Here is a 14,910-nt window from a genome sequence, read left to right on the forward strand (position 1 = left end):
GGGTTGCAAGCAGGTCGTATTGGTTGGTGACCACCAGCAGCTTGGTCCTGTCATTATGAACAAGAAGGCTGCCAAGGCTGGTCTCAACCAATCTCTCTTTGAGCGTCTCGTCATCCTTGGTTGCTCACCTATCCGCCTCGCTGTGCAGTATCGTATGAACCCATGTTTGTCCGAATTCCCATCCAACATGTTTTACGAAGGTTCTCTGCAGAATGGTATCACTGGTGTCGATCGTCTCAAGCCCGAAATTGATTTCCCTTGGCCTATTAGCGATCAACCCATGATGTTCTGGTCGAACCTGGGTAACGAAGAGATTGCGGCTTCTGGAACTTCGTATCTCAACCGCACGGAGGCGACGAATGTGGAGAAAATCGTTACGCGGTTTTTCAAGGCCGGTGTAAAGCCACAGGATATTGGTGTCATTACACCGTACGAGGGCCAGCGGAGTTATATTGTCAGCTCTATGCAGGCGAACGGCACTTTTAAGAAAGAACTCTACAAGGAAATCGAGGTTGCTTCCGTCGATGCGTTCCAGGGACGAGAGAAGGATTTCATCATCCTCTCTTGTGTGCGTTCCAACGACCACCAAGGTATCGGTTTCTTGAGTGACCCTCGTCGTCTGAATGTTGCCCTTACTCGTGCTAAGTATGGATTGGCCATCCTCGGAAATCCGAAGGTTCTGTCCAAGCATCCTCTGTGGAACTTCCTCCTTCAGCACTTCAAGGAGAGACATTGTCTCGTTGAAGGGCCTCTCACCAACCTCCAGGAATCTCTGATTCAGTTCAGCCGCCCCAAGCAGGCGTACAGAGGTCCCCAGCGTTTCCAGATCGCTTACAGCCACGCATCGAATGTCACTAGTGGTATGATGAATGGACGGAATGGCCACCGGAACGATTTTCACGACACCGGATCCATGGTTGGCTACATCCCCGATGATGTCTCCTCCGTTCACTCATCCACTCTCGGTGGAGTTGGCCTTCCATCTGGCTATCCTCCCATGTTCCAGAACTTCACGGATTCATGGCCCGCCCTCCCTGGTGGTCGGCAGGCCAATGGCAGCCGTGGAAAGCGAGCCCCCAGCGTTGCTGGAGAGTCTGTTGCCGCTACGGAGTCTGACATCGCGACCAGCATCATCGACGGCAAGAGCATTGATCAGGGCGGTGTCAGCCTCGCTGGCTTGAGCATCAACGACATGAACAAGCAGCCCAGTCTTAGCCAGTCAGACCGATTGAAGCGCTATGTGGAATCTGGAGGACGCGAGCCCTACAGGCCCGGAGTCCCTGATAATAACAGCATCTTTGGAGGTAGCTCTGCTAGCATTCGTGTCACTCGTGGCGTCCCTGGTCATATGAACGATGATGACGATGCGCGCAGCGTTTCCACAGCGTTTGCAAGCCAGGTTGGGGGTAACTACGATTGATTATGATTATCCTGCTGTTCACCATTGAGAATGGCGCCTATTGCAGACAGCCGTTCCTATAAACCAGCAACCCAATGGTTCTTGCAAATGTTTGGGTCGCGTCAGTCATGGCTCGAATATTTGGACTCCATGCGTCTTTCGTTCGTCTCGTTGGACATGAGAAGGTCTCCTTTTCGGTGCCTTTCTTCCAGGTACCCAACTGATAGGAACATCTCTTAAGCTGCTAGCGGGGAGTAATGGAGATCCCGGGGTTATCATTTGTCATCACTTTTGATATCCCAGGGGCGAGTATCTCTTCTCAATGGTTAAGATGCGTTCTATCAGGTTTGAAAAGTCGCTATATCCAATGTCTGAGGAGCTTGTGCGCGGCTTGTGAGGACCGTCCAGAACCGTTCAATATTGATAGCACGGTTTGTTTGCCGTCGCCAATTATTTTTAGCAGCGAACGAGATTTCTGGGGGCTTATTCAGCTTCACGCTGTGTTCCACGGATCTCTCGGACATGCTGGACAAGTTCAACCTGCATGCGAACGATAGACAGCAGCGGGTCCATAATGCAGTCTGCCATGACTTTTGTTTTATTTCATCAATTCTTTACATCTGATTTTTGTTGAATGCTTTTCGTTGATTTTAGTCGGTATTGCCAAGGCGGTGCAGGAGTCGCCATGGTCATTCGGAGTGGTCAGAACAGCCACATGCGGATTTCTCTTGCGGTTGTTTCTCCAAACTCTGTTATCGACGTCGATTCTGTACTGTGTCAAAATGAATACGTCTTGCAATGCCGCTGAAGTGAGAATAGCCGCTACGTCGAAGACAAATGATTCCAACTATTCCGTTCGTTATTGTGCTGCCTTGATAAATTCCAAGAATTTTCTTATTCCTCGTACCGCTTCAGATAGGGCAGTGTCCTTAGATTCCTCGGTGCTGCTATCTACTGTTACTATGCTACTATTTATATATATTCCCCTCGTAGACGCAAACCTGTTTGATAAACTGGAACAGGCATCGAAGATTCTATATCTTGCAGACTCCGCCACAGTAGATCAAGCTTATAACATGCTGATATATAACGGCCAAGCATTAGTGTGCCCTACTCGTCAACGCTGCAGAAATATTCGGAGTATCCGTTGATTTGGGACGCTGCGCCACAATCAACGTCTAAACGCTATGCTAACTCCAACACAAACAATTCGGATGCCTGCTCAAAATTGCCGAAGTTGGAAGAGTTTTCTTTGTTCGAAAGAGACTATGGATTTGAGAATGACACGGTGCCATTGATGTTCATGGACCATTATGCGCCGTCGTTCGCTGGCATCTTATCCAATCCACATTAGGAACTGCCTGAAGACAAAAATAATACAAGCCAAGCAGCTAAACCTTGGTTCATTGACACAGTTCAACGCTATTTGCTATATCTGCAACTGTCGTGACAATGCAGCATACCAAGCCGTGCTGCACTATGTAGGTATATTCGCACTGACTTTCCTGAGCCTCTCCCGGAGGATAGTGGAGCTAGCTGAGTTCATATTGCGCATGCAGCTGCTCCTCATCGAAGGCAAACTTGTAATCCGGTCGAACATGAATGGTGCCTGAAGACCGGAATCTTCTGGCACCAATGGATCAACGAAGCAAGGCGGTAATGCCGACATGGGTCAGGGCTAGCGTCAGCAGCGTCAGCAGCGTCAACAGGGCAGCCCGCCATGTATACCACGTACACATACATGAGCTGGCTCCAAGCTGTGCATTTCAGCTTCACTTTTATCGCCATTGACAGTGAAGCTGAAACTGAGATCGCCTCGAAGCTGAGCGGTCAGTATGCGGCACGTGATTGGCGGCTAATCAGCCGCCACAGCTGTGGCGCTCACCAGCCCCATCGACAATACAAACAATCTCGAAGTCACCATGACTTGGGCGTTAATATCATCCGTCGTTGCCTGGCTATTCCTGTTATGATACACTGGATTCGATGAGTCACTCCAGTTACTGCCGCCCAAAAAAGGCTCATTATTAACCTCGCCTCAGTCCTAGAGTCCTTCTACTATACCCGATTGGGCGTATATACTAAACGCGCCCCTTTTCCGTCAGGCTACACCACGTGTGCAGGCAATCCTGGGAGGATCGACCAGATCAGACCTAACAATCAGCCTTTATCTCATCTGACTCTTAATAAAATAAATATACTAAAAAACCCGACTCTATAGAGTATATAAGAACAGCACATCCCCGGCTTGACCGTCTCCTTTGCTGCATATCGGCTAAACTACGATTCCGATCCCGAAGTGGCGGATACCCAATTTGATCTATTAGTCATTTAGCGCCTTGGCATAGTTAAACACAGATGCCTTGTTTCAACCTGAAAATTTTGGTTCTCAACTCTTTCCCTCTAAGGACTTCTACTACGCCACTGAACGACGCCGTTATCGACGCCGCCACGCCTTCTGTTTTTTATTTTCATCTTTAAGAGGGATTTTCTAATTATTGATATTACCTTTCCGCTCTTTCGACGGTTTCACTCTCAACACAACCAACCCTCCACTGTCAACGGCGGGGTTGCAATTGCGCTATGGGTGACGGGTCTGATTATCCCAGCCCACGAAGCGAAGGTCCCCCTGGACCTGCATCTATCCTCGTCACGGCTCAAGAATCCCTCTCTCCGGCAGCGAAGATGAACGACCAAATCCCTACGAGTTTTATGGAAGGATCTCGCCCGCGTCTGTCGGTGAGAAGAACGCGCGATCCGCCCAAGAATGCCGCGGGTCAAATCTACTGCGATCACCCTGAATGCCAGCAATCGCCTCCTACCTTCCGTCGCCCATGTGAATGGAAGTAAGTGCTTTTCTGATTTCCCCTCCCTTCCTTTCTAAAGGAACATAGAGCTGACATAACGCGTCTGAACAGCAAACATATGGATAAACATGATCGACCTTACAAGTGCATGGAACCGGGTTGCGATAAGATTCAAGGATTTACATACTCCGGCGGCCTGCTGAGACACCAGCGCGAAGTACACAAGAAGAACATCAATGCCAAGAAGCCCTTGATGTGCCCATACGCCGACTGCAACCGCAGCACAGGCCATGGATTTACGCGCCAAGAGAACCTGAAGGAGCACCTTCGTCGACGCCACATGCACACAGAGAGTGGTCCTTCGCCAGAATTGCCGAATATCATGTCTGAACTAGACGGTACCGCGTCCCTCTCAGCCCCTCCGGCCATTAAGCGGAAGCGCGACTCACTTGATGATCCTTCTATTGAAATGACCGAGGAGGAAGAAAACGGGGTTGACATGCGGAACGAACTCAAGAGATTACGACGTGAGGTTGAGGAGAAGGACCGTCGTCTGGAGGAACTTGAAAGGATTGTTGGGGGACTTCAACAAGCTATCCCACAGCCTCCTGCTCCTGCTCCGCATGGGGACGGACGGGTGGAGATTGCTTCGTGAGACATCATGCGTTTCTTTCTGACACTTGCCCGCTACAGTTCAGGTCTTTTTAGATCTTCGTTTCTCTTTGCACAATATGGACGTTCGTTGTCTGTTCTGAATATATAAGGTTCCTCGTCGGATATTCCAATGAAGTTACCGTGGCTTGGTTTGTCTCAGTACGTGGAATTGATTCTACTATACTTTCATTTCGGGAGGAATCGGTGGCTTTGAAAAGAATATGGCGTTTGCTTGAAGCCAATGATGCGGACCAAGAGGTGTTTCATGGATGGCTTGCTATGTTGCTTTTGTTTATTGGAAATATACCCAGGCGTTTACACTACATTTCCTTTGTTGCCATCATCCTCTCCAAAGTCATGTGTTGCTTGATCCATAGCTTTAGGTTGGGCTTTCTGATAGTTTGCAATGCGATGTGCTCTCATCTTTTACAGGTTTTTATGTGCTTACTTTTCTCTAATGTTTATGCCACCCTAAATAAGGTATATTTTCTCTGCTATGGATTCAAGGCCCAGGAAAATAAACGTAGTACTTTGTAACCCGCGACTAGTCATGTTCTCTTCGTACATAACAACATCGTATCATACGCATCGTGCCCAAGGCTCGATTCTCGAGTCGGTATCCGTATATAGTTAGAGCCAGCCGATTTTTAATGACTTTAGCCGTAGTATGACTCAATTCAATTAATTGTGATCCTATGCTCCATGGTTCATCCCAACGAATACGGGATGGCCATGTTGCTTTGCACTTGTGTCACCTGACTGGTTGCCTAGCATATTTACTTTGTGGCTTTTTTGCCTACAGCCATTTAATTTATGGCTTCGTTTAAGCACTAGAAGTTATACAGCCTCAGACTATTCATGGTTGTAGGTCTTGTGCACTATGCACAAAGATGTATAATTTCTTGGCACATGCAGGGTCAGCTGATCATCCCCTGGCCAGTGCCTTATTGCCTATTCAGACTCTCTGTTTCGTCAGCCAGGAACTGAAAAGTTGATCTCATTATTCATTTCCCACATTGTTGCGTGTTTGGGACAGAAAGAGAAAGGCTGGACTAACACAACTTAGACACTTCCATTACTTACTGGGGAGCGTGTCTTAGAAATGTCCTAGTCCTTGCAAATCATCAATTCGGGTTCCTGACTGGGCGGGCTTTCTATAGAATTTCGTTTGTTCATCAGAATTCTATTTAAGGGAAACTCTCCTTACTGAACTGGCTGAGCTCTTGTCGGGACGGGGAATTACTCGTATTTTTCTGTCGTCAGATTGCTGAGAAAAACACGCGCGCTTCCTACAGACAGTTACTCAGGAGAGACTGAAAAAGTGTCAAGATGGCGCCGTTATCTACCACCAAGGAAGTTCCTATGTCCGAAAAGCAAACCTCGCAGTATGTCCGCAGTCAAGAATATACGTCCGGGAAGATCCAACCCACTTTACCGGCATCCACTCTGCTATGCTTCGGTGACGGCGGGCCAGATACGGAGCAGAGCATCGAAATTACCTCTCATGATTTCAAAGAAGGCGATTTTGTCTGCCCTGGCTTCTTCGAAATGGTCAACCCAGATTGCTTCGTCCACAGGTTTCTCACTCAGGACTGGAATTATCAAATGAGAAGAGTAGCTCAACCGATCTTGCCCTTTCTCTATCTGGGTCCAATGGCGTGCCTACGGGATAGGGAATACCTCCAAAAAGAAGGGTTTACACTGCTCCTGGCGATTCGAAACCAGCGATCGGCCCAAGCACGCCTCGTATCCGGTGATAAGGCAGCTTCAGAACTGGGTATCGAAGCCGATTCCGTCGATGTCTCCGGCAACCAAGAGCTGATTACCGCATTTCCTCGTGCAATTCGACGTATCAACGACCACATTTCCAGTCAGGGCCGGGGCGGATTTGGATCTCCTATCCAGAGGAAGGTTCTGGTGTTTTGTGAGTCGGGCAACGAGCGCTCAGCTGCGGTGTTGATAACGTATATGATGGTCATGTTCAATTTGGATGCAATGACTGCGCTTAAGACTCTGCAAAATCGGCGCTTCTGTGTCAGTATCGAGGATGATTTGAGTCAGCTGCTGATGAGCTTCGAGTCGATTCTTGAGGCTAAGAGGGACGTGGAAAGAGTTAGGCGTGTATCCATTGCGGAATCAGATATTGCTCCTCCTCCGGTGTCTGCCCCAAAGAAAAGAACTTTTGATTCTCATGTCGATGAAGAAATGGAAGACGGTGTTATGGATGTGGATGGGAGCGAAGAGTGGGATGCTAGGAAGCCGATGGCTCCATTCCAGGACCGCGCATAGTTGCCTTGTCCTGAACAGCCATAGAAGCACTTTTAAGGATAAGTGAACTGTTTGCTATTAGAGTCTTGAGAGAGTCTGGCGCTCTCTTTGTCTTTCTGTTTTCTTGCCCTGGCTATTACCTATGTTCTTATTCTTGTTTCTAGACTTGTATGAAGATACCCTGCTGAAGACTTTTGTATTAATATGAATTTGCTGCTACTGTTTCTTTACAGTTTTTGTCATTATTGATGTTTTGAATTTATGACAGTGACTTGTTTTTGGACTTCACAGAAGAATGTTGACCACTTAGTCACCACCTTCCTCTTTTGTCACTTTGTCTACAACCAGATTGAATAACTTGTCCAGACTCTCAATTATTCTCTTTATCTGCTCCAGTGCATACCTATTGTCTTCCATTGACTATTGTCATCCATTAATTCTAAAAAGGCCATGTTTTATCTCCTGCCTGCTCCATATGATATCCTTAGCTACGCGTCCAGACGCGTCTATTGACAGATATCCCTTTCCTGAACGCGACAGTCACCAGGCGATAAACCCAACTCCATCATGCGGCTTCGAGGTACTGTCAACGCGCCTCAACGTTTGAAAGACGAGGCCACCTACGAGGAATGTCCGAGACAATCGCTACGCAGATCTAGGGATCCACCACTGCATCAATACGTCGACTACAATCCAAACCTACCTCCCGCTGCATTTCCGACCCTGAACGAGCCACGAGTTCCTGGGAAGAGGGATAAAAAAGCTTCCAGGCAGGGGAACACAATACAGCGCCAAGATGAGCCGAGACGTGATCATCACCCAGATAGCAGGATTCACAATGGGCCCGACAGGAAAAACACGACAACAGGAGTGAACGTGAGAGCCAAACCCGAGAAATTGCCGGAGGGCTGGGTTATGGCCGATGGAGACGATCATCCCATCGCCGTGAGCTGGGTTGCGAGCAATGGGGACTATAATCCCATCTACACCAGGAATATGGACATGATGGCGAATACAGACAGTAATACGTCCTTTGCGTGCCGTGATGTGGAGGAAAGCGACCACGAGATGGATAGTTCTCCTGATGGAGGTATGAAGGTTGGTTGAGCAGCTCTCTCGGACCCAAGATCTCTCTTGCTGACGACAGATATAGGAAGCCATCCCGATTCATGACCCTGAATGGAGCGACCTCTCCCCCAGAATCCAAGTCGAAATCGCCGATAGCCTCCTTCAGCATTATAATTGGCCTACGGTCGTTCATATGCTTGGTTTAACGACAAAGCAATGTGAGAAGACACAAGAGTATATGGCTCAACGCGAGAAGCAATTGGGCTTGGAGGATGTGCAACTACAGCGAATGCGGGAGAAGCAGCTCAAAGCGCTTCTGAGGATAGACAATAGCGCATTGAAACACGACAGGTCTCCACACAAGTTCGTGTTTCGTCGGGCCTCTCGACAATACGGCCGCAGATTATCGGACGCCATAAAAATGGACTTCTTCTCGTGCTACCCCGGAGAGTTGATGAATGCCAGGCGGTTTCTTGATAAGCGCAGGATAGACAACGGTTACGCTGGGGAATGGAGCGACGGTATAGCTGATTGGAAAGCAACCGAGGAGGAAAAGAATCGTACCGTTTCTGAAACAGAGTCACCGTTAGTGAATGCCTTTGCTTCAATAGATGGTTGTGCGGATGGGGCAGTCCCTGATTTTGATCTGCCCGCGTCTAAACGACCACACCTCAACATAACCATATATCCTGGACCTGCAAAAGACATATTTGAGCGCCAGGGTGACCCGGATCTTTCAAGACTTTGCAGTATCACCCACCGTGACGCATTGCTTCATCCGTGTATCAAGCCGCTAAAGGCAGTCACTTCACCTCTTCCTATTATCTATCACCTTGTTGATCCTATGCCTCCGCAGCCAAGCACAGAAAAACTCGCGGAGTTAGTTGTGAGGGGAAATCCGGTGCCTGTTTCTACGTGGCTAAGGGACAGACTGAACAAAATTGGATTAGAGGTAAAGCAGGGGGTCTCCAGAAGTCTTGAAGATAAAACGTGGGAGGACGGGAGCGACGATGACTGGCTATCTGCGTTCCCTTTAATGGAACCAGAGCCTAGGTCATTCGAGAGCCACTCGCAACTGACGCCCCCGGGAAAAGTTATCCTTGAAAGGAACCCAGACGACCTTCAGGCGAATGAGCAATTCTTGGATTTCGATGATATGATAGAGATTGAGGAGGATGCCACTGGTGATGAGGTTATGGTTGACAGCTCAGAAGTCTCGCGTCCACCTTCCCCGTCGCCGTCAAGCCTGGGCTTTAGCGACAATGTCCGGTCGGCGACTAGCTATGTTGAGACTACGCCTGAGGCTGGAAATTCTGATTGTGATGAACAGTCTGACGAGGATGAGGATGAGATGGTGCTGGTGCCCACGCCTACACCCTCTCCAACGAAAGGACTTTTAATGGGGAATCGGTGACAATTGACAACTACTACGGCTATCGACATCTTTCGCTCTTTGGAATAAAGTACTGCAGGTCATATAATCCAAATATTTGACAACGAGATCCTGATATGAAGTTGGAGGAAGGATACCATGTCTATGGCCGCGGTTTGTCTATCTGATTAGCGGGTAACTATGGGAGTGATATAGGGCTCGTTTTAAATGATATGGCCTACTGCGGCATCTTGGATGAGACCAAAACAGCCAGAAAATAAAAGAAAGAAACAGCTTTTACATCCTATGAATAAATCTTCAACAGTAATTATCACCGTGTACTTCACTCTGTAGAGTCAATTGTAGTATCTCGGTGTCCCTATCATCATTAGAAAATCAATAAAGAGCTGGTCCGTGCACCGACGCGAAAATCCGCGTCCAGAATTCGCGACGAAAGAGACGAACAAAAGACAAAAGAAGCCCCGTTCATACACAAAGAAGCTGAAGCTGAAGCAGCTGACAATCCTAGGAGCAGTCCTGGTTCAGATTGCGGAATTTCATTTCTTTGTCACTAAAATTCCACTCTGGCACTGCTCTCCCTCCCATCCGATGTATCACACTGAACCAGCAGCTGGGCGTCCTATCCTTCCCCCATAAATTTCACGAATACCATTCTGCTTTCGATTCAATTGCTCGAATTTACAGCCGACTGTGGTCATTGTACTGGCCTAGAGAAAACGATATGTCGAACCCGGACACCCCGGTTACGCCTGCGGATTCGCAGGGCGAGAATCAACCACGACCGCAATCAACGCAGCCATCGTCTACATCGTCCCCAATGACATACACTGATCAGGACATGAAGGATGCGAAAGATGCTCTTGCAAATGGAACTGAGGATGCGATCGAGGATGTGGAGGAGATGGATACGAAGGCGAAGGCTCTAATGCACCTCTTGAACACCAGTGAGGTATCTCTCCCTGCCTTATCATGACCATTGAGGAAGATGGATTGAACTAACGTCTTGATGATCGAACATGCAGGTCTTCGTGGCCATCATGGCGGACAAGATGAAGAAGCAGCAAGAAGAGGCGAGGCAGGAAGCGGCTAGATTACAACAACAAGCGGCCGCAGACGAAAGCACCAAACCTACCCCCAAGAACGAATCGACCGAAAAGCGCGGAACCCGCTCGAGTGCGAGATATTCGTCCACCAAAGAAGAAGCGGCCGTGGAAACTGCAAAGTTAGATACGGAGAAGCCGAAGAAAGGTCCAGGTCGTGGGAAGAAGGCTCCTGCAAAGGGCAATAACATCTCAAATTACTTCCAGAAGGCGACGGATACGGAGAACAAGCCGTCAGTGCAGGAGGCACTCGTTCAAGCTGCTGATGAATTCGAAGCCAACCCCACCGTGCTTGGTGAGCAGGAGCTCGTTGCTACCCACCAACCGGAGCTGGTGACTGGTGGTAAGATGAGGAAGTACCAGCTGGAGGGACTCGAGTGGCTTAAGACACTATGGATGAATGGATTGTGTGGAATTTTGGCGGACGAGATGGGTTTGGGGAAGACGATCCAGGCTATTTCGCTTATTGCGTTCTTCAAGGAGAAGAAGGTCTCGGGACCGTTTATGATTGCCGCGCCGCTGAGTACCGTTAGCAACTGGGTGGATGAGCTTGCGAGATGGACTCCTGATATCAATGCGGTTTTGTATCATGGGTCTAAGGAGGAGCGTGCTGCTATTAGGAGGGATCAGATGAACCTGAAGGACCAGAGGAGTATGGGTTTTCCAGTTGTCTGTACGTCTTATGAGATTTGTATGAACGACCGGAAGTTCCTCTCGCAGTATCAGTGGAGGTATATCATTGTGGTACGTTTTCTGACAATTCGCGTGATGGGTTCAATGCTAACGAGTCATAGGATGAAGGACACCGTCTGAAGAACATGAATTGCCGACTCATCAAAGAACTCCTCTCGTACAACTCTGCAAACAGACTTCTCATTACCGGTACACCGTTGCAAAACAATATCACCGAGTTATGGTCTCTACTGCACTTCCTGCTCCCCGACATCTTCAACGACCTCAACAGCTTCCAGGGCTGGTTCGATTTCTCATCGATGCTGGACAACAATGGCCAAGCGGATGTGGTCGAACGCCGGAAACGCACTTTGGTCTCGACAATGCATTCGATCCTGAAGCCATTCCTTCTGCGACGAATCAAGACTGACGTCGAGACATCGCTCCCAAAGAAACGAGAGTACATCCTCTATGCACCTCTAACGGTTGAGCAGAAGGACCTGTACCGTGAAATCCTCAACGGCACCGGTCGTCAGTACCTGGAGAACAAAGCATGGGAGAGGATCATGGCGCAGAACAAGATACTTACACGCGCAACGAATCGGAAACGCGGCGCTGACAGCAGTGGATCGCCAACCCCTAACAAGAGCATTAAATCCAGCCGTGCCTCCACTCCTGCTAGCAATGGGTCGGGCACACGCAGACGCAGAGGACCTCAGAGTTACAGAGAGATCAGTGACCGGGAGTTCCTTTCCAAGCTGCGGAAGGTCGAGCAAGGCATCGAGGACGAGCTAGAAATTGAAGATCCTAACGAATCCGAGCAGGAGGAGTTGGAGAGGACCAACACAATGAAGCTCGCAAAGAAAGAAATCGCCCAAAAGAAAATGCAGAACCCCGTCATGCAAGCCCGGTTGGCCTGCGACTCTCCCCACAACTTCTACTGGCCCTGGGGCGACAACCCAACCGCTATCGACGAATCCCTCATCACCTCTTCGGGCAAAATGCTCCTCCTCGACCGTCTCGTCCCGCGCCTCCTCTCAAAAGGCCACAAGATCCTCATCTTCTCCCAGTTCAAAACCCAGCTCGACATCCTTCAAGACTGGGCCACTCAACTCCGCAACTGGCACTGCTGCCGCATCGATGGCGCTATTAGCCAGCCAGACCGCCACGCACAGATCAAAGCGTTCAACACTAGTCCCGCGCACAAGATCTTCCTTCTGAGTACCCGCGCCGGCGGACAGGGAATCAACCTCGTCGCCGCTGACACAGTCATCCTCTTCGACTCAGACTGGAACCCCCAACAAGATCTACAGGCGCAAGACCGCGCACACCGCATCGGCCAAACCAAACCCGTCATCGTATACCGTCTCGCAACCAAGGGAACAGTCGAACAGACCCTCCTCGAAAAAGCAGACTCCAAGCGCCGTCTCGAAAGACTAGTAATCCAAAACGGCAAGTTCAAGAGCCTACTCGACACCGGCGCATCAGGGAACCAGACCGACGTCGATGATCTGAAAAAGGCACTTGGCGAGGATGAATTCGAGCGGTTTGAGACTGGTGCTGATCCCAGTTCCATTCTTTCTGATAATGATCTTGATATCTTGACAGATCGGAGTGAGGAGGCATATGCGCGTGCTGAGAAGGGGTTGGATCAGAGTGGGCCGGCGTTTTTGGCTGTTGAGACTAAGAGAGAGGGGAATGGGCTTATGACTGAGGTTGCTGGGAAGTAATACTAATTTAATGATTCCATCTCTCTAGGATTTCGTCTTTGGAGGGATCTTCTGATGGTGTTTGGAGGTTGTATCATACCAGGTGGATTGATTCCAAGGCTCTAATTCTTCTTTATTATCGATGGAGTTGTTATGTACAATAGTTATAGTATATCAATTTACGTTCAAATCGAAAATGCGAACCGGATCAGGCTGATAGGTCCTTTGGCAAACCATTCAAACCCGCAAGAAAATTATTCATTAGCGCCTGATGCTCCTCGCCAAAATGGCTATACAGAATAGCAAGACAAGAAAATCGGAAGCGAAGCAAGGAAACGACAATCAATGGTCCTGGTTTACAGGATAACACAGAAATCGCGCACTACCGACTGAGCTTCTCCTCCTCAACTTGCCTCCGCAGATCCGCAAGGACATCGTTCCGTTGCGCAAGATGGCTCCTCAATCCATCGACCTGTTCGCCAACAGTTTTGATATCTTCCCGAAGTCGCTCCAGGTTCTGCCCGTCCTGTGACCTGCCCACGCCTTCCCTTAGCTCCCGGTGTTCACGTTCCTTATACTCCAGAAGCTGCAGCGCCTCCTTCTTAATCATAGCCCAATTGGGTCCGCCGTCATGGCGCGGCTGGTCCTTATCACCCTGGGAAGCTTTGGTTGCCGACTCATATTTCTTCTCAATCTCCGCCAGTTCCCGCCTCAAACGGACCTTCTCCCATTCCTCGTCTTGGATGGTGTCGCTGAAGTCGGTGCCCCTTGGTTGGTATCCAGTTTTGGATCCGACTCCAAGGCGGCTCAGGTATGTATCTCCGAACTTGGACTTTTTGCCGGTTGGGGTTTCAGTATCGCCGTGCGCGCCCCATCGCTGCGCAGGGCGGTTGTTGTCGAGCTGGTAATCGATTTTGTTGTTTTCGAATGAGGCACGGAGAGAAGCAGGGATGGCGCGGGGGACACGGAAGCCTTCGTGGCGGTAGTTCAGGATGTGCAGGAATGCGAGAGTAGCGTCCTTGTTGATCTCGGGTGATGCAGATGGGTTAACAAGGTTCCACGCGAAACGGACATCGGTATCCGGGACGTCGAGGGAGTCGTAGAGGGGTTGTAATGATCCAACTAATTAAAGCCATTTCGTTAGTTTCATGGAGGTCGCGTGAGGGACGTGGATCGCGGCGTACAGGCAATTTCTCCCCGTTGGTTCTTGTTGGCAGTGTATATATCTTCGTATTTAGACTTATCCTCTGGGCTCATGTACCAATCGAAGCCGTCTTTCAACCCAGGGGTATCGTCCTCATCTTCTATCCGCTCGAACTCCTCTGGACGACTCAGCGCACGAGTCGCTTGAACGAGATGGGACTTGGATTCAGGAACGAGCCAGTCTGGAAGTACCTGCGGGACGCTGCGTAATTCCTACCCAAGCATCAATGTTAGCGCAAGAATTCTTTGCTTCTCCTCCCCTTGGGGCAAACAGAACGGACATCGGAGACGTAATCCGATCAGGAGAATAGCTAGCAAACATACCCCATTAACCAAGTCAAAGACCAGTCGCATAGCAACACAAAACTCCTCAAAATCAAGCTCTCCATCTCCATCCACATCAGCCAAATCCCAGACCTTCTCGAGCTGGTCATCGCGGAGCCGACTGTTCCTGAGCACCGAGGCCGCTTGGGAGCTATTCAGGTGTGCTTGGCCATTTGACAGCGATGCGAAGATCTCCCAGTACCGTTCAATTTCCCATTGCTCAATTTTTTTATTCGACATGGTGACTGTGTGATGCGAGGTAGATAAATAGGGGGAGCTCGAGGTGTTATCGCTGCGATGATGTCGAGTAGTT

At 49.3% G+C, this 14,910-nt stretch overlaps 5 protein-coding genes across 5 annotated transcripts; 4 read left to right on the top strand and 1 right to left on the bottom strand.

Annotated features, from left to right (window-relative positions):
- Positions 1-3,982: 3,982 nt before the first annotated feature.
- Positions 3,983-4,861, top strand: ASPGLDRAFT_28565 (putative C2H2 transcription factor; the record flags this gene model as incomplete). Its single annotated transcript, XM_022543768.1, has 2 exons — positions 3,983-4,245; positions 4,318-4,861. 2 exons carry the CDS (start codon positions 3,983-3,985, stop codon positions 4,859-4,861), a joined length of 807 nt encoding a protein of 268 aa, XP_022397616.1.
- A 995-nt stretch (positions 4,862-5,856) lies between these two features.
- ASPGLDRAFT_50895 (dual specificity protein phosphatase family protein) lies at positions 5,857-7,431 on the top strand. Its single transcript, XM_022547405.1, has one exon. The coding sequence runs from the start codon at positions 6,190-6,192 to the stop codon at positions 7,147-7,149; it is 960 nt and encodes a 319-aa protein (XP_022397617.1). The 5' UTR covers positions 5,857-6,189; the 3' UTR covers positions 7,150-7,431.
- A 264-nt stretch (positions 7,432-7,695) lies between these two features.
- ASPGLDRAFT_28567 (uncharacterized protein) lies at positions 7,696-9,610 on the top strand (the record flags this gene model as incomplete). The annotated part of the gene is made up of 2 exons (XM_022543769.1): positions 7,696-8,226; positions 8,282-9,610. 2 exons carry the CDS (start codon positions 7,696-7,698, stop codon positions 9,608-9,610), a joined length of 1,860 nt encoding a protein of 619 aa, XP_022397618.1.
- Positions 9,611-10,310: 700 nt separating this feature from the next.
- On the top strand, positions 10,311-13,091 carry ASPGLDRAFT_133829 (putative SNF2 family helicase/ATPase PasG; the record flags this gene model as incomplete). The annotated part of the gene is made up of 3 exons (XM_022541244.1): positions 10,311-10,538; positions 10,612-11,433; positions 11,484-13,091. 3 exons carry the CDS (start codon positions 10,311-10,313, stop codon positions 13,089-13,091), a joined length of 2,658 nt encoding a protein of 885 aa, XP_022397619.1.
- Positions 13,092-13,452: 361 nt separating this feature from the next.
- On the bottom strand, positions 13,453-14,837 carry end3 (cytoskeletal adaptor protein SagA; the record flags this gene model as incomplete). The annotated part of the gene is made up of 3 exons (XM_022541235.1): positions 13,453-14,192; positions 14,255-14,486; positions 14,598-14,837. 3 exons carry the CDS (start codon positions 14,835-14,837, stop codon positions 13,453-13,455), a joined length of 1,212 nt encoding a protein of 403 aa, XP_022397620.1.
- Positions 14,838-14,910: the final 73 nt, after the last annotated feature.

The sequence above is a fragment of the Aspergillus glaucus genome (assembly GCF_001890805.1).
Source record: "Aspergillus glaucus CBS 516.65 unplaced genomic scaffold ASPGLscaffold_21, whole genome shotgun sequence".
NCBI classification, from domain to species: Eukaryota; Fungi; Ascomycota; class Eurotiomycetes; order Eurotiales; family Aspergillaceae; genus Aspergillus; species Aspergillus glaucus.